We start from the raw sequence: 18,633 nt of genomic DNA, 5'->3' as shown, positions 1-18,633 counted from the left end.
GCACGCTATGAAGCATGTTCTACAGTGCAAATGTCACACATTATATGTAAATTGCTGCCTTTCAACATGAGTATTTGCTTTTTTAGATTTTCTTTGATTTTTCAGAGCATACTGCAAAATTGTAGTTAATTAAAAAGTGATATAAAATGGAGGTCTCTACTAGTTTGTCGCATAAGGGTACAAAACCTTTAATAATAAAGTATATACTGTATAAAAGTGTTCAATTGAGCACACTGGAATAGGCTAATTCAAAATGTAAAACTCTTGGATAACATTCAAATATTTTAATCCAACTACAAGCAGAGGAAAGATCTGGCAATTGTAGCAGAACAGTGCTAAAATGTTGCATATAGTATGTACACAGAAAATGTCATATTAACTATGTACTGCATTAGAAGATTTTACTCCCCTGGATTAATAAGCAGTTTCTATGCAGAAAGTGCACAATTTAACATTTTTATTTTTAAAAGGACAATATGGCCATGTATTAAATATGGGGACTTGTTTGTAGCAAAACACAATCACGCGGTCAGTCAGACTTGTTTGAGCTACATTTCACATAACCATTTAGATCAGTGTTAATGTAGAATACTGGACCGTACTTTTGCTTTTACCTTGCCAGTCCCAAAAGATAATTGATGGTTTAGGTTTCAGGCTACCCGCTACTCTCCTGTGTACGCACCACTGTGCTGCACACTCCAGCTGCTGAAGGGAAGATTGGGCCAGCAGAAGTGTATTGTGTAGCAGACCTTGCTGGTCGTTCCACATTCCTGCAGGCACGGCCGTTTGTTGCCTCAGAATGCACTTTTTCAGTGAGCATTAGTGGAGCAGCAGGTTTTAATACCTTGAATACAGTTACATCACACAAATAACCCGGTATATTGTCGGGTTGAGGTGCGGTGTAAAAAGAGGTATGTTACAATTTCCCAGGTCGACTGACCCGGTATATAAAGCCGGGTTATTCCTGGGTTGTAAGTGCAGTGTTAACGGGTTGCTGGGTCGATGCGACCAGGGACCTATTGACTCTATAGGGAGAGGCGGCGTTTGGAGATGATCTGATTTCCATGTGCCGCCTCCACACACGTCACCAACCTGGCAATATGCCTGGTTAGTGCTGCCAGTCTGAAAGGGGTCTCAAACAGCTTGCACTCGGGAAGGACCCGTGTACAAGTCCTGGGTGCGACCTGCTTTTGCTATGTGAAAGTGGTGTTATTATGTAGCTGAATTTCTGCAGCAGGTTACATTGGTTTCCACAGGGAAACATCTGGTTGTGGAGTGGATCTTGATGCAGAGGCACCAACAGGCTAAAGCTTTAGGCTGTCCCAGGATGCATTGGGGCCTCCTCTATAACCCCACCTCCAGGCACTGTGAGCTCAGTTTCAGTTGGTGTCTGCAGCAGCAGGTCACTATAACGGGGGGGCTGCACTGGGCAGCCCTGAAAAGCTTTTTCTGACAGAAAATTTCTTCAAAACTGGGCTGTTGACGCTGTATGTCATGGTGACACTTCAGCGCTGCAGCTCCATCACCTTCCTTGCGGTGTCGCATACTCCCGCGGCCTGTTCCCAGGTACTTGCGGCGGAGATGCTCTGGCTTTAGGCACATGGTCGCAGTCGCTCTCCTGGTTTGCATGGCTGCTTCGGGGTGGAGGTAAGAGGATCCCCCAGGCGGGACCCGTCATTAAATCGTGTTCCATCCACGACCTCGGGAGACGGATCGCAGCGCTGGCGTGGACACTGTCACCGAGCAGGGACCCCACTAGACCACCAGGGCAATAGAGCACAGGTCGGGCGTACTAACGCCCCGTTTAATAAGGCTCGCTAGTACCTGGAGTGGATGACCAGCATAGGGGAGCTGGCGCTTGACCTGTAGCCTCTCCCTAGCCCAGGGCGCCATCTACTGTAGATTTTCCCACCATGGAGCTGCCTCACACTCTCCCTCACTCCCTGACTGAGATGCTGGGTGCCATTTTCTAAGCATAGTTGCAGCTGATCTCTGGGACTGCAGGGCAAGGTCTCTCTTGCAAAGCCGCCTGTATACAGCGCTGTGACTTTACAAACACATGAGTATTCTACATGTCTTTATACAGACAGCGTTAGTTAAGAAAAAGTGTACCTATTACAGGATATATTGTACAAGTATTCTGATATATATACCTCCGGTCTAGGACCGTGCTGTGTTTTTTTTTTATATATATATATATATATATATATATATATATATATATATATATATATATATATATATATATATATATATATATATATATATATATATAATCTTTGTACATATACTAGTCCAGTGTAGTTCTGTTGTCATAATAATTATCTGCATTGCCTGTGTGCCTGTATCTGCTGTGTGGTTTCACTTTCAGTGTTTCCTGGATGTATTTATCACTATATTCTGTACCCTAAGGGTCTATGTGTGTCAGGGTTATATAGACATATATTATTAGTGCATCACAGTATTTACCCATTACATGTATCCTACTGTGTACTCCATCACATAATACCGGATTTAATTGCTGGTGTTGTGTACTGTCTACAGTCACATACTAACGGATTTATTTGCAGGTATTGTACTTTGTCTGGCTTTATCGTACTAAGTTGCTGTATTGTTGCATTTATGTACAATGTCTAACAAGAAGGGCAGTAAGTCTGTGGATGGCCCTGCATCATGCAGAGCATGCGCCAAAGATTTACCAGCGGGGGAAGCTCTGTATGATGGTCTGTGTACTATGTGTCAGTCCTTTCAGTCTGCAGCTCCTGTAACCAATTAAGAGCCACCCTGGGCTGCATTCACAAAACCTACTGGGTACTCTGGTGGAATGCCTAACGCCCCCTATGGGACTACCTGTGCCATTACAGCCACAAATTGTCCCTATGGTTAATCCAACTTGGGCGGAAAATTTGTCTAACCAGTTACAGCAATTCAATCATTACTTGGTCAGGCAAAAATCTACTCCAGGTCACTCTCGTGTCTCTGGGGTCATCTAAGCTAACTGCTTCCTCCTCACAATCCACTAATCTCTCTCAGATGTTTCATCTGAAGAGGGCGAGCATATTGTCCTGTCAGACACTGAATCAGGTGTTTCTGATGAGGATTCTCCGTTGCAAATTGATGTCCCTGCCCTGGTGGTTGCTATTAAGCAAATCCTACAAATCACTGATGATGATTCCACTACTGTGGCTAAGAAAACTGATATGTTTAAACAGCAGAAGGTGGTTAAAAATCTGTTACCCCATTCTGACCAATTGGTGGACATCAGGCAGGAGCCCTGGTCTAATCTAGGGAAGAAATTCCCTCTGTCTAAACGGGCCTTGGCTCGCTATCCTCTCCCTGCAGAGTTATGTAACAAGTGGGAAAATTCACCGCCGGTAGATTCTCATGTCACCCGCCTAGTGGTGTCATCCACTCTGCCTGTCGCCACTGTCACGTAACTGAAGGGACTGACAGATAAGCGTATGGAGGGATGCCTAAACTCTATTTACTCCATTACAGGTGCTGTACATAGACCCACTATTGCGGCCTCTTGGACTGCAAAAGGAATTGACGCATGGGTTCAGGCATTAGAGGAAGAGCTGCCCGAGGATATATCTGACAATGCCAGACAATACTTGGCAGCCAAGGCGTCGACTACGTCTGTTCTGGCTTTCTGTATTCTGTGGTTGAGGTCATGGAAGGTGGACCTAGACCAGGCATGTCCAAACTGCGGCCCTCCAGCTGTTGAGAAACTACACATCCCAGAATGCCCTGACACAGCTTTAGCATTCTCTGACAGCAAAACTGTGTCAGGGCATGCTGGGATATGTAGTTTCTCAGCAACTGGAGGGCCGCAGTTTGGACATACCTGACCTAGACTCCAAAAAGACCTTGAAGGTACTCCCCTTTAAGGGGGACATTTTGTTTGGGAAAGACCTAAATAAAATTGTGTCTGAATTGGTTGCTGCTAAGACTTCTTTTCTCCCAAATACTAATCCTTCTGCACAGAAGGCTAAAGGTACCACTTTTCATTCCTTTCGGCCTCAAGGGAAAGCAAAAGGTCAGGCAAACCAGAGACAATCTCGTGCTCCCAAAACCACTTAGCCCAAGGCAAAGCAGTCCTGGGCGACCGTCAGCCTGCTTCTAAATAATACAAGCCTGCCGCATGACGGGGCGGGCATCCCCCTGGGAACCCCCGGGTGGGAGGCTGACTTCTGTAGTTCACCCAGGTCTGGCAGTCACTTTTTCTTGCAGCCTCAGGAGGTGCAAGAAAAAATGTGTTAGTCTGTAGTTTTGCCGCCAAAACCTGGATTTTGGATGCCCATTCAAGTCCTGTACACTAGTTTATCCGCTTTGCGCAGCTAAACACTGAGCTGATGGGTGCCTTAACTGGTAATGGGCGTCTGATCGGAGCGACAATTGAATAGTTCCAATAGACGCCTCTTCTTATAGCAGGGGGTGAAGAAAACAATGGAATCTTCCCCAAAATGTATTTAAAGTTGATAGTCCTAGAAAAAGTGATGACTTGCAACACGTTTTGCCACTATGTTTTCATCTGGGAAGATAGTGCGGTATTCGTCTAGGCCAGTGGTTCTTAACGCTCAAGTTTTCCTATCTGGTCACGTTTTCAGGATTTCCTGTTTGTGAACACAGGGGGGTATAATTACTGACCCAGCAAAATAGAATAACTTTTCTCTTGTTTTAAGGGGAGGCCAATCCCGGGATTCAAATCCCACATTTTTGGCCTCAAATCCCGGGATCCTGCCGATCTCGATCCCTGGTTTGGCCACCCTAGACAGTACCTAGTACTTTTATACCATCATTCTATACCGACCTGTACTTTGAACATTATTTTTAAATTTAGAACTTTAGTCCCCAATAGAAATAAAGCATAGGGTAATTAAGACTGTATCCTATTGGCTGCGTCCATTCTTCACCACTTTTCACCGATAAATTTCTATTTTTTACAGGCTGTCCTTTTAGATCGACCATTTAAAAAAAAAAAAAAAAAAAAAAGCCTTTTCTCCCGAAAACACACAGGTTCAGTGAAAAACTTGTGTGTTTTCATGAGAATCAGCCCCATTTTTGCTTGAAAATAGGGCTGTTTCCGGGGATTTGCCTGCCCGAGGCAGGTGAAACAAAATCCCTGATAAGCTGTGCCTCGTGCGGGCTACTAGGATAGCTCCTGGCCAGACCTTTTAGCAGCGGTAATTTACTGTGGCTAGTAGGATACCGTCCCTAGTATTAAACATAGAAACAGAGAATTTGATGGCAGATAAGAACCACTTGTTCCATCTATTCTGCCCCTATTAATGGCTGACCCCCTAATGATTTGACTATAGCTATGTTAATATTAAATATTCATGATCCTATAAAGGTAGACAGCCTTATTTCAACTATGCACTCACACCAACCATATGGTACCCAAACCATTGTATAGCAAAGTGAGGCTTGGACTGTGGGGAGACTGCTTCCTTTTTACTGAGCAGCAGGCTAATAATTAGGGACTTAAAAGGAACAATTTTGTCCTGCTGCTTTCCTATGTAAACAATTATCCTGATGTTCTGACACCATTTCACATCCTCATGTGACCCATTATGCATAAAGGGTTAATAACCAAGGAGATAAATACAGGCTCACCAAAACCCATTTAGTTTCGCTCAAATTACCAGTAAGATTGCAAACACAAGTTAGAGCCCCAGGCAGTCCATCTCTGATGAAGCCACCATCATACACAGCTACGTAAAGTGTAAGGAAGGCATTTTTGTACATCCAGCAATTAGCCTCTGTTTTAAGGAAGAAGTGGCATGGCTATTTGCTATACCCGGGTTGTAGTAAGCTTTCTCTCTCTCTCTGCAAGGTGCAGTATAGGTATTACCTGCAGCTTTGAAAGTTTCGTACACGGTAGGTCACATCTTACCTGACTTTAATTCCATTGAAGCAGGGGTAAACAGTCTGAGGCTAGAATTTTGATTCCTCGTGCGGTAAGTATTGACCCTAATTGAATGGAGGAATTTCTCTAACATCCTAAGTGGATGCTGGGGACTCCGTAAGGACCATGGGGAATAGCGGCTCCGCAGGAGACTGGGCACATCTAAAGAAAGCTTTAGGACTATCTGGTGTGCACTGGCTCCTCCCCCTATGACCCTCCTCTAAGCCTCAGTTAGATCTCTGTGCCCGAACGAGAAGGGTGCACACTAGGGGCTCTCCTGAGCTTCTTAGTGAAAGTTTTAGATTAGGTTTTTTATTTTCAGTGAGACCTGCTGGCAACAGGCTCACTGCATCGAGGGACTAAGGGGAGAAGAAGCGAACTCACCTGCGTGCAGAGTGGATTGGGCTTCTTAGGCTACTGGACATTAGCTCCAGAGGGACGATCACAGGCCCAGCTTGGATGGGTCACAGAGCCGCGCCGCCGGCCCCCTTACAGAGCCAGAAGGCAGAAGAGGTCCGGAAAATCGGCGGCAGAAGACGTCCTGTCTTCAACAAGGTAGCGCACAGCACTGCAGCTGTGCGCCATTGCTCTCAGCACACTTCACACTTCGGTCACTGAGGGTGCAGGGCGCTGGGGGGGGGCGCCCTGAGACGCAATAAAAACACCTTGGATGGCAAAAAAAATGCATCACATATAGCTCCTGGGCTATATGGATGCATTTAACCCCTGCCAGAATCCATAAAAAAGCAGGAGAAAAGTCCGCGAAAAAGGGGCGGAGCCTATCTCCTCAGCACACTGGCGCCATTTTCCCTCACAGCTCCGTTGGAGGGAAGCTCCCTGTCTCTCCCCTGCAGTCACTACACTACAGAAAGGGTTAAAAAAAAGAGAGGGGGGCACTAATTGGGCGCAGTATTAACTATACAGCAGCTATAAGGGGAAAAACACTTATATAAGGTTATCCCTGTGTATATATATAGCGCTCTGGTGTGTGCTGGCAAACTCTCCCTCTGTCTCCCCAAAGGGCTAGTGGGGTCCTGTCCTCTATCAGAGCATTCCCTGTGTGTGTGCTGTATGTCGGTACTTTTGTGTCGACATGTATGAGGAGAAACATGATGTGGAGACGGAGCAGATTGCCTGTAATAGTGATGTCACCCCCTAGGGGGTCGACACCTGAGTGGATGAACTGTTGGAAGGAATTACGTGACAGTGTCAGCTCTGTATAAAAGACAGTGGTTGACATGAGACAGCCGGCTACTCAGCTTGTGCCTGTCCAGACGTCTCATAGGCCGTCAGGGGCTCTAAAGCGCCCGTTACCTCAGATGGCAGATATAGACGCCGACACGGATACTGACTCCAGTGTCGACGGTGAAGAGACGAATGTGACTTTCAGTAGGGCCACACGTTACATGATTGAGGCAATGAAAAATGTTTTACACATTTCTGATAATACGAGTACCACCAAAAAAAGGGGTATTATGTTCGGTGAGGAAAAACTACCTGTAGTTTTCCTGAATCTGAGAAATTAAATGAGGTGTGTGATGATGCGTGGGTTTCCCCCGATAACTACGGATAATTTCTAAAATGTTATTGGCATTATATCCTTTCCCGCCAGAGGTTAGGGTACGTTGGGAAACACCCCCTAGGGGGGATAAAGCGCTCACACGCTTGTAAGGGCTCTACCTTCGCCTGAGATGGCCGCCCTTAAGGATCCTGCTGATAGAAAGCAGGAGGGTATCCTAAAAGGTATTTACACACATACTGGTGTTATACTGCGACCAGCAATCGCCTCAGCCTGGATGTGCAGTGCTGGGTTGGCGTGGTCGGATTCCCTGACTGAAAATATTGATACCCTAGATAGGGACAGTATATTTTTGCCTATAGAGCATTTAAAAGATGCATTTTTATATATGCGTGATGCACAGCGGAATATTTGCCGACTGGCATCAAGTCTAAGCGCGTTGTCCATTTCTACCAGTAGTGGGTTATGGACACGTCAGTGGTCAGGTGATGCGTATTCCAAACGGCATTTGGAAGTATTGCTTTATTAAGGGAGGAGTTATTTGGGGTCGATCTTTCAGACCTGGTGGCCACGGCAACAGCTGGGAATTCCACGTTTGTACCCCAGGTCGCCTCTCAACATGAGAAGACGCCGTATTATCAGGCGCAGTCTTTTCGTGGACAAGCGGGCAAAAGGTTCCTCATTTCTGCCCCGTGACAGAGGGAGAGGAAAAAGGCTGCAGAAATCAGCCAGTTCCCAGGAACAGAAACCCTCTCCCGCCTCTGCCAAGCCCTCCGTATACGCTGGGGCTTTACAAGCAGAATCAGGCACGGTGGGGGGCCCGTCTCAATGAATTTCAGCGCGCAGTGGGCTCACTCGCAAGTAGACCCCTGGATCCTTCAGGTGATATCTCAGGGGTACAAATTAGAATTCGAGACGTCTCCCCCTCGCCGTTTCCTAAAGTCGGCTTTACCGATGTCTCCTTCTGACAGGGAGACTGTTTTGGAAGCCATTCACAAGCTGTATTCCCAGCAGGTGATAATCAAGATACCCCTCCTGCAACAGGGAACCGGGTATTATTCCACACTGTTGTGGTACCGAAGCCGGACGGCTCGGTGAGACCGATTCTAAATCTAAAATCTTTGAACACTTACGTACAGCGGTTCAAATTCAAGATTGAGTCACTCAGAGCAGTGATTGCGAACCTGGAAGAAGGGGACTACATGATGTCTCGGGACATCAAGGATGCTTACCTTCATGTCAAAATTTACCCTTCTCACCAAGGGTACCTCAGGTTTATGGTACAGAACTGTCACTATCCGTTCAGACGCTGCCGTATGGATGGTACACGGCACCCCGGGTCTTTACCAAGGTAATGGCCGAAATTATGATATTCCTTCGAAGGAAGTGAATTTTAGTTATCCCTTCCTTGGACAATTCCCTGATAAGGGTAAGATCCAGGGAACAGTTGGAGGTCGGTGTAGCACTATCTCAGGTAGTGTTGCGGCAGCACGATTGGATTCTCAATATTCCAAAATCGCACCTGGTTCCGACGACGTGTCTTCTGTTCCTAGGGATGATCCTGGACACAGTCCAGAAAAAGGTGTTTCTCCCGGAGGAGAAAGCCAGGGAGTTATCCGAGCTAGTCAGGAACCTCCTAAAACCGAGCCAAGTCTCAGTGCATCAATGCACAAGGGTTCTGGGTAAAATGGTGGCTTCCTACGAAGCAATCCCATTCGGCAGATTCCACGCAAGAACTTTCCAGTGGGACCTGCTGGACAAATGGTCCGGATCGCATCTTCAGATGCATCAGCGGATAACCCTGTCACCAAGGACAAGGGTGTCCCTCCTGTGGTGGTTGCAGAGTGCTCATCTTCTAGAGGGCAGCAGATTAGGCATTCAGGACTTGGTCCTGGTGACCACGGATGCCAGCCTGCGAGGCTGGGGAGCAGTCACACAGGGAAGGAATATCCAGGGCTTATGGTCAAGCCTGGAGACATCACTTCACATAAATATCCTGAAGCTAAGGGACATTTACAATGCTCTAAGCTTAGCAAGACCTCTGCTTCAAGGTCAGCCGGTGTTGATCCAGTCGGACAACATCACGGCAGTCACCCACGTAAACAGACAGGGTGGCACAAGAAGCAGGAGGGCAATGGCAGAAGCTGCAAGGATTCTTCGCTGGGCGGAAAATCATGTGATAGCACTGTCAGCAGTATTCATTCCGGGAGTGGACAACTGGGAAGCAGACTTCCTCAGCACGTCCTCCACCCGGGAGAGTGGGGACTTCACACAGAAGTCTTCCACATGATTAAAAACTCGACAGGTATTGCGCCAGGTCCAGGGACCCTCAGGCAATAAGCTGTAGACGCTCTGGTAACACCGTGGGTGTAGCAGTCAGGGTATGTGTTCCCTCCTCTGCCTCTCATACCCAAGGTACTGAGATTGATAAGATGGAGAGGAGTAAGCACTATATTCGTGGTTCCGGATTGGCCAAGAAGGACTTGGTAACTGGAACTTCAAGAGATGCTCACGGAGGATCCGTGGCCTCTACCTCTAAGAAGGGACCTGCTCCAGCAAGGACCCTGTCTGTTCCAAGACTTACCGCGGCTGCGTTTGACGGCATGGCGGTTGAACGCCGGATCCTGAAGGAAAAAAGGCATTCCGGATGAAGTCATCCCTATCCTGATCAAAGCCAGGAAGGATGTAACCGCAAAAACATTATCACCGCAATTGGCGAAAATATGTTGCGTGGTGCGAGGCCAGTAAGGCCCGACGGAGGAAATTCAACTGGGTCGATTCCTACATTTCCTGCAAACAGGAGTGTCTATGGGCCTGAAATTGGGGTCCATTAAGGTTCAAATTTCGGCCCTGTCAATTTTCTTCCAAAAAGAACTAGCTTCAGTCCCTGAAGTTCAGACGTTTGTAAAAGGGGTACTGCATATACAGCCTCCTTTTGTGCCTCCAGTGGCACTTTGGGATCTCAATGTAGTTTTGGGTTCCAAAAGTCACATTGGTTTGAACCACTTAAATCTGTGGAGTTAAAATATCTCACATGGAAAGTGGTCATGCTGTTGGCCCTGGCCTGGGCCAAACGCGTGTCAGAATTGGTGGCTTTATCCTGAAAAAGCCCTTATCTGATTTTCCATTCGGACAGGGTGGAATTGAGGACTCGTCCTCAGTTTCTCCCCAAGGTGGTTTCAGCGTCTCACCTGAACCAACCTATTGGTGGTGCCTGCGGCTACTAGGGACTTGGAGGCCTCCAAGTTGCTAGACGTTGTCAGTGCCCTGAAAATATATGTTTCCAGGACGGCTGGAGTCAGGAAATCTGACTCGCTGTTTATCAAGCTGGGTGCTCCTGCTTCTAAGCAGACTATTGCTCGTTGGATTTGTAGTACAATTCAGCTTGCACATTCTGTGGCAGGCCTGCCACAGCCAAAAATCTGTAAATGCCCACTCCACAAGGAAGGTGGGCTCATCTTGGGCGGCTGCCCGAGGGGTCTCGGCTTTACAACTTTGCCGAGCAGCTACTTGGTCAGGAGCAAATACGTTTGTAAAATTCTACAAAATTGATATCCTGGCTGAGGAGGACCTGGAGTTCTCTCATTTGGTGCTGCAGAGTCATCCGCACTCTCCCGCCCGTTTGGGAGCTTTGGTATAATCCCCATGGTCCTTACGGAGTCCCCAGCATCCACTTAGGACGTTAGAGAAAATAAGAATTTACTTACCGATAATTCTATTTCTCATAGTCCGTAGTGGATGCTGGGCGCCCATCCCAAGTGCGGATTGTCTGCAATACTTGTACATAGTTATTGTTACAAAAATCGGGTTATTATTGTTGTGAGCCATCTTTCAGAGGCTCCTCTGTTATCATGCTGTTAACTGGGTTCAGATCACAGGTTATACGGTGTGATTGGTGTGGCTGGTATGAGTCTTACCCGGGATTCAAAATCCTTCCTTATTGTGTACGCTCGTCCGGGCACAGTATCCTAACTGAGGCTTGGAGGAGGGTCATAGGGGGAGGAGCCAGTGCACACCAGATAGTCCTAAAGCTTTCTTTAGATGTGCCCAGTCTCCTGCGGAGCCGCTATTCCCCATGGTCCTTACGGAGTCCCCAGCATCCACTACGGACTATGAGAAATAGAATTATCGGTAAGTAAATTCTTATTTTAATTGTGGTTGAACGGATTCGCCTGGCCGAATTAGTGCGGCATCCGCCACGCTTTTTGGTGTCAGGATCTTGCGCAGAGTGTACGCTACCACATAGGGTAGCAAGCAGTTTTGAGCGTAGAGCGGTGCAAATCATACAGATGAAGCGTGCAAGTCAATCTGCCGTTGCCAGCATTTAAATGCCACAACAATGGCAAGTTTGCCCACAATTGAATTCCCCACTTAGTGTGAGGCAAGAATTGATATTCAAATGAACAGGGTTATAATATTAGGCTATGTCTAGGCAGACTTTTTTTCTTCTCTCTTGCTAAAGTGCCATGCATACTTGAAAAATGGGCAATGATATTGGCAGAATAAATTTCATGACTGCAATATAGTTTAAATATAGTACAACTATATCTTTTGGTCTAAACACCATACCATGGTAAATCATTATATACTGTGTAGTGCCCCTGCAGCAGACACGTGTTCATGAAGGTATAAACAGGTAGAGGGGCACTTGCTAACTAAATGGCATGCCGGAGGGCGCTAACAGAGTTTGAAAAGGGGATCATCGTAGGCTGCGCAATGTCATGTTTCCAGTGTGATGCTGGACTGGTGCACAGAAAGTTTGGTAAGCCGGATGGACTGGCCAGCTCAGACTCAAGATCTTAAGACCATTGAGAAACTCTGGGATGAATTGGAGCGACGGGTGTATTCTAGACTGACTTGACCTTCTTCAGTGCCACAGTTGCTCACAGTACTTTAGGCAGAATGACAAAACATACTGCCTGCTGTTGTCCAGGAACTTGTGGACAGTTTGCCAAGAAGGGTGTCTGCAGTAACCACTGCAAGTGGCGGAACTACTAATTTATAACGTCAATAAACTCTCGGGGATCTATTTGCTTTTGGTGTCCAAGCACTTTTGTCTATATAGTGAATAGAGGGGTCTGTGAGCACCTCAATGGGAGGAAGCTGCAATGTTATTTTATTCACTTTAACACTGACTGTTTTTACTCTGCAATATCTACTTATTTTTATTTCTTCCGGTTAGACTACTGCTTTGCTCAGTATACAGTTTTAGTGACAGAATATATGAAGGAGAGGATCCCAAGGTACTATCAAAGCAGCCGGAAGGGGTTGTCAGCCCTAATTGGTAAAAAATAGATAATATGGCAAACAGGTGCTGTGTTGTTTTTCTAAATCAGATCAATTTAAAATAAAATACTTATTAAAACAGTGAGAGAATAGCTATCATCCCAGGGCAACAAATATATAAATATAAATAAATACATACATACATACATACATACATACATACATACATACATACATACATACACACATACACACATACACACATACACACATACACACATACACACACACACACACACACACACAACCATACACTGCCGGCACTCCACTAAATATGCAGCTTGCTCCGGTGCCACATCAGGGTAAACACAAATCCAAGAAAGAAGGCACTCTGGAGTCATCAATAATGGCAAAGTAGCAAACATGTATTAAAAGGTCAGGTCCAGTACTTTCGGGGTCAGCACCCCGTCCTCAGGACCACAACACTACAGTACAAACACAAAACATAGATTAAACTTACCCCCTTATACCCCACAGCCCGCGGTGATCTCCTCCCCATGCCGCCATTCCGCTCCCCAGGGCCGCCGGCCGGAGACGCATCCGCTGACGCACTTCCGGGAGTCACTCTGCCGTTACCATAGGAACGTCTGTATGCGTTCCAATAGCCTGCCATGATGCGTTCCACCCATGGTCTTTCAGTGCACTCACGTACAGCAAGCCTGTAGGCATAACGGAAGGCACTGGTTATAGGTGATACAGCAGGCATACATAACAAAACATTACTCATTATACTAACAATAAAATAAAATCTAAAAAACAGTGTACCGTATGAAAATAACCTTCGTCATCGGGATACATATTAATATCCAGCAACACATGTATGGGACAATACACACAAAACTGAATTAACTATATCAGAAAAATAGAGAACAATATTACCCAGAGGGACAGATAGTATTACACAAACGAATTCCAATTAATTTTGTCATTAAGCCCCCCCGGTTTTGTGGTTCCCAACCTCAGGATCCAACGGGACTCTTTGATTAACAATGTTTTGGCTCTATCCCCACCCCGCAAAGACTCCGGAACATGATCTATAATAAAATAACGTATAGATTCCAATGGATGATTGCACTCCTTAAAATGTCTAGGGACGGGTTGATCTATATCTTTACCATTGAGAGAGAGTCTGATGGCTGATCTGTGGGCGTTCATTCTTTCCTTAAATTTACGTGTGGTCTGCTCAACGTAGTACAAACCACACGGACAGACCACAACGTAAACAACATGACTGGTATTACAAGTAAGGACATATCTGATATCATACACCTTGGCTCTGTGGGGATGGTTAAATTGCTTACATGGAATAATATTTCCATAATGAATTTAATTGGAAATGTGATCTTCATAGATTTGCCCGGAAATTAAGATTAAAATAATTCTTTGCCAATAGGGCGCCCTCTAGTGAAGACTCTGCTTTTAGATCTTTATTACAGAAAAGATCGCGATCTAATTATGATCCAATTTCCAATAATCCATCAATCAAGACGTTCTGTAGATTGATGGATGAAGCGGTAACTAAATTTGCCAATGCACCTGGGAAACCTCACCTCAATTTATCTAAAGCCGAACACATGGCATTGAAGTCACTGCAATCTTATGAGGACATTACCATCAGGCCCGCCGATAAAGGCGGGGCCATTGTCATCCAAAATATTAATGACTATCGATCTGAGATTGAGTCTCAATTATCTGCAGTGCGGTTTATAAGAAGTTATCCTGTGATCCAACTAGCACTTACCAGAAGGAACTATTTCATATTATCACAAAGGCATATACAGAGCACAAGAATTCGAAGAAAATTCAGGAAGCGTTATGTGTTCAGTACCCAAAAATTCCAGTACTGTACACGATTCCTAAATTACACAAAAATTGTGAAAAACCCCCGGGACGGGCAATAATCTCGGCCAGAGACTCTTTGTACTCTCCAGTGTCACAGTTCTTGGACTGTATCCTGCAACCGTGTCTATTAAATCAGGACTCTTTCCTAAAGGACACTACTTCCTTTTTGAATATTTTGAAAGATTTTCCAGAACTTCCTCCGGGGACATTAATGTGCTGCTTAGATATTAGCAGCCCCCATGATGGGGGGATGAGGGCGATGAAGCATTTCATTGAGGCTAATGTACCAGTAGAGCTGTTTGACCATGAGCTGTTTTTGCATTTACTTGAGCTCCCTTTATGCCGTAATTATTTTTTGTTTGACAGCAGGTATTATTTGCAATTAAGAGGGTGTGCGATGGGTTCTTCTTTCGCCCCCTCTTATGCAAATATATACATGTTTGATTACGAATCTAAGATATTTTTTTCTGATCCTGTACGCAGTCGGCATATTATGTTGTTTAAACGGTATATCGACGATGTCTTTCTACTCTGGTCTGGGGGAGTACAGACGTTTATTGATATGATGGGTGAGATTAACAATCTGCAGACTCCGATTAAGTTTACATACACCTACAGTCATTCTGATATTAACTTCCTAGATGTTCATGTCAGTATAGTGAACCATAAATTTGAAACGGAAGTTTTTAATAAACCTACTGATAGGAATACATTGCTGGTAGCAACCAGTCACCATCCAGTTGCCTTGAAACGGGGATTGCCACTATCCCAAATTATGCGTGTTGCTCGTATCTCTAGTAATATAGATCAAGTACCAGGTGAAGTTGAAAAAGTAGTAACTAAATTCGTATGTAGGGAGTATGATCGTAAACTGCTAGAAGTACAAAAAACTAAGGTCCTTAATATGTCTAGAGCAGATTTGTTAGAACCTAAGAATCGCAATCAGGATAATATTTTACCATGGAGCAGTGATTTCACTGTGGCTAGCCCTATTGTGAAGAGAGCAAGTAAAGCTCTCTGGCCAATAGTCTGTTCAGATAAAGACCTCCCTATCTTTAAAGACAAAAGACCGATTGCTGCCTTCCGGCGTGGAAGCAATTTAAGAGATCGCTTAGTACATACGGATATTTCAGGTCGGAATATCCCTAAAGCTCCAAATACATATACTAAACCAGCTGGTTGCTATTCATGTAGCGATTGCACTACGTGTAAATGTATTATTCCATGTAAGCAATTTAACCATCCCCACAGAGCCAAGGTGTATGTTATCAGATATGTTTTTACTTGTAATACCAGTCATGTTGTTTACGTTTTGGTCTGTCCGTGTGGTTTGTACTACGTTGGGCAGACCACACGTAAATTTAAGGAAAGAATGAACGCCCACAGATCAGCCATCAGACTCTCTCTCAATGGTAAAGATATAGATCAACCCGTCCCTAGACACTTTAAGGAGTGCAATCATCCATTGGAATCTATACGTTATTTTATTATAGATCATGTTCCGGAGTCTTTGCGGGGTGGGGATAGAGCCAAAACATTGTTAATCAAAGAGTCCCGTTGGATCCTGAGGTTGGGAACCACAAAACCGGGGGGGCTTAATGACAAAATTAATTGGAATTCATTTGTGTAATACTATCTGTCCCTCTGGGTAATATTGTTCTCTATTTTTCTGATATAGTTAATTCAGTTTTGTGTGTATTGTCCCATACATGTGTTGCTGGATATTAATATGTATCCCGATGACGAAGGTTATTTTCATACGGTACACTGTTTTTTAGATTTTATTTTATTGTTAGTATCATGAGTAATGTTTTGTTATGTATGCCTGCTGTATCACCTATAACCAGTGCCTTCCGTTATGCCTACAGGCTTGCTGTACTTGAGTGCACTGAAAGACCATGGGTGGAACGCATCATGGCCGGCTATTGGAACGCATACAGACGTTCCTATGGTAACGGCAGAGCGACTCCCGGAAGTGCGTCAGTGGATGCGTCTCCGGCCGGCGGCCCTGGGGAGCGGAATGGCGGCATGGGGAGGAGATCACTGCGGGCTGCGGGGTATAAGGGGGTAAGTTTAATCTATGTTTTGTGTTTGTACTGTAGTGTTGTGGTCCTGAGGACTGGGTGCTGACCCCGAAAGTACTCGACCTGACCTTTTAATACACGTTTGCTACTTTGCCATTATTGATGACTCCAGAGTGCCTCTTCTTTCTTGGGGATATATATATATATAATGCAGATTTAACCAAATGAGAAAATGTGGCCACTTGTGTCCAACACTCTTGGGTATATAGGCAACTCCTTGCTGTGTAAGTAACATGATGTCACAGAAGAAGTAATACCCCTTTCACGCCGCACAAATAACCCGGTATCGACCCGCCATATTGCTGGGTCGACACGGGTCAGTGTGCGGTGTGAAAGCGCCAACACGGAAATAACGGGTTGCCTGACCTGGCAATTCAACCCGGGAATAAAGCAGTGCTTTACTACAACAGGGAGAGGTGGCGGGGAGATGGTCTCATCTCCCAGTGCCGCCTCAGCCCCACTGCTATAACAACCCGCCAGGCATATTTATCGGGTCGGGGAAGCCAGCAGCAGCGTCCAATGCCGGATCCCACCAGGGAATGACCCATTTCCAATTCCCGGGTGGGATCCACCATTGGTGGTGTGAAAGGGGTATAACTCTTCAGTAACATCATGAACATCAGGTAGTGCGGCTGTATTGGCAAGACAGGTGGAATATACAGTATAACCAAATTTATTCCGACTCGCTTGTTTTCAGTGATCCTAGTCTGACACAGCATGTTAAATATTTTGAGTAGAATAATTGATAAATATTTAAATGTTGTGCATGATATAGTTGTATCCTGAAATTCTGCTTTTCTACAGAGTACACTTAACAGCTGAACAGCCAAGTCAAATACTTGAAAAATCCAAGTAGCCTTGTCACTAGAGCAGGGGTTCCCAACCATGGTCCTCAAGGCACGCTAAAAGTCTAGGTTTTAAGGATAGCCATACTTGAGTAAAACTGACTTAATTAGTACCCAAGTTATTTTAATTAAACCATCTATGCCAGTGTTTCCCAAACTTTTTTTTTAATCATGGCGCCCTAGAGTATCAGAATTTTTTCATGGCACCCCTAGGCCAAAAGTTTCTTTGAGAATTTTAGAAAACAATAAGTAAATTATGTTTGTGTGTCATCCTTAGTTTCTTTAGTGTGTTGCGGGACAATATTTGCTTCTGTTTGTCCTCATATTTTATAATTGGCAGCCACGAGCACTGGTTTTGTCTATTACTTAGACCAAAAATATTTGAATTGGTCCTGGACCACCAATCCAAGGCGCCGCTGCTAGTGTCCTGAGGCACCACAGGGTGCCTAGGCACACAGTTTGGGAACCACTGATCTATGCTGTGTCATAGATAGCACTAAAACCCGGACTGTTAGTGTGTCTTGTGGACCAAGATTGGGAACCACTGCAATAGGGTATAAGCCAGTGATGGCTAACCTTGACACTCCAGCTGTTGTTGAACTACATATCCCAGCATGCCCTGCTACAGTTTTGTTATTTGGCCATGCTAAAACTGATGCAGGGCATGCTGGGATGTGTAGTTCAACAGCTGGAGTGCCAAGGTTAGCCATCACATCATAAGCTGTACACTTCATTAGGGATTTGGTTTCTTTAGATCGGTGGCTCACAAATTTGTCCTTAAGGAGCACTAACAGTCCAGGTTTTATGTATAGCCATGGTTCAACACAGATGGTTAAATCATTGACTGAGTTACTAATTAAGTCACATGTGGCCAGTGTTGGAGCAAAAACAGTTTTTAAAAAACAAAACACACTTTTTTTAATTTTATATTATTTTTTTGCATTAATGTTTTAAAGAAAAGGAAAAAAAAAATCTTAGAAACCTTGACCAACCATGTTTTAACGCTTTGTAACATTACAGCGTAGGGGACCCAAAAATGTGTGATTTTGGGTTAGGGATACTCAACCTGTAATAATGTTGTTAGACTTTGATTTATTTAACATATTTCAATAAAACCAATTTTTTACTGCTTATTATTTTTATTAC

At 44.9% G+C, this 18,633-nt stretch overlaps 1 protein-coding gene across 4 annotated transcripts in view; it reads left to right on the top strand.

Moving 5' to 3' along the window:
- Window positions 1-18,633, top strand: part of ANKRD12 (ankyrin repeat domain 12) — a 323,283-nt gene that overhangs the window by 39,463 nt on the left and 265,187 nt on the right. For 3 of the 4 annotated variants that reach the window (XM_063923478.1, XM_063923477.1, XM_063923476.1), the window contains exon 2: window positions 16,427-16,625. The exons of the other annotated variant lie outside the window; for it this stretch is intronic. In XM_063923478.1, the coding sequence (XP_063779548.1) occupies window positions 16,473-16,625 (153 nt within the window). In that variant the 5' untranslated portion in view covers window positions 16,427-16,472. The remainder of the gene's footprint in view (window positions 1-16,426; window positions 16,626-18,633) is intronic. 4 annotated transcript variants of the gene reach the window in all.

The sequence above is a fragment of the Pseudophryne corroboree genome, chromosome 5 (genome assembly GCF_028390025.1).
Source record: "Pseudophryne corroboree isolate aPseCor3 chromosome 5, aPseCor3.hap2, whole genome shotgun sequence".
NCBI lineage: Eukaryota > Metazoa > Chordata > Amphibia > Anura > Myobatrachidae > Pseudophryne > Pseudophryne corroboree.
This window is presented reverse-complemented; position numbering and strand designations above follow the sequence as displayed.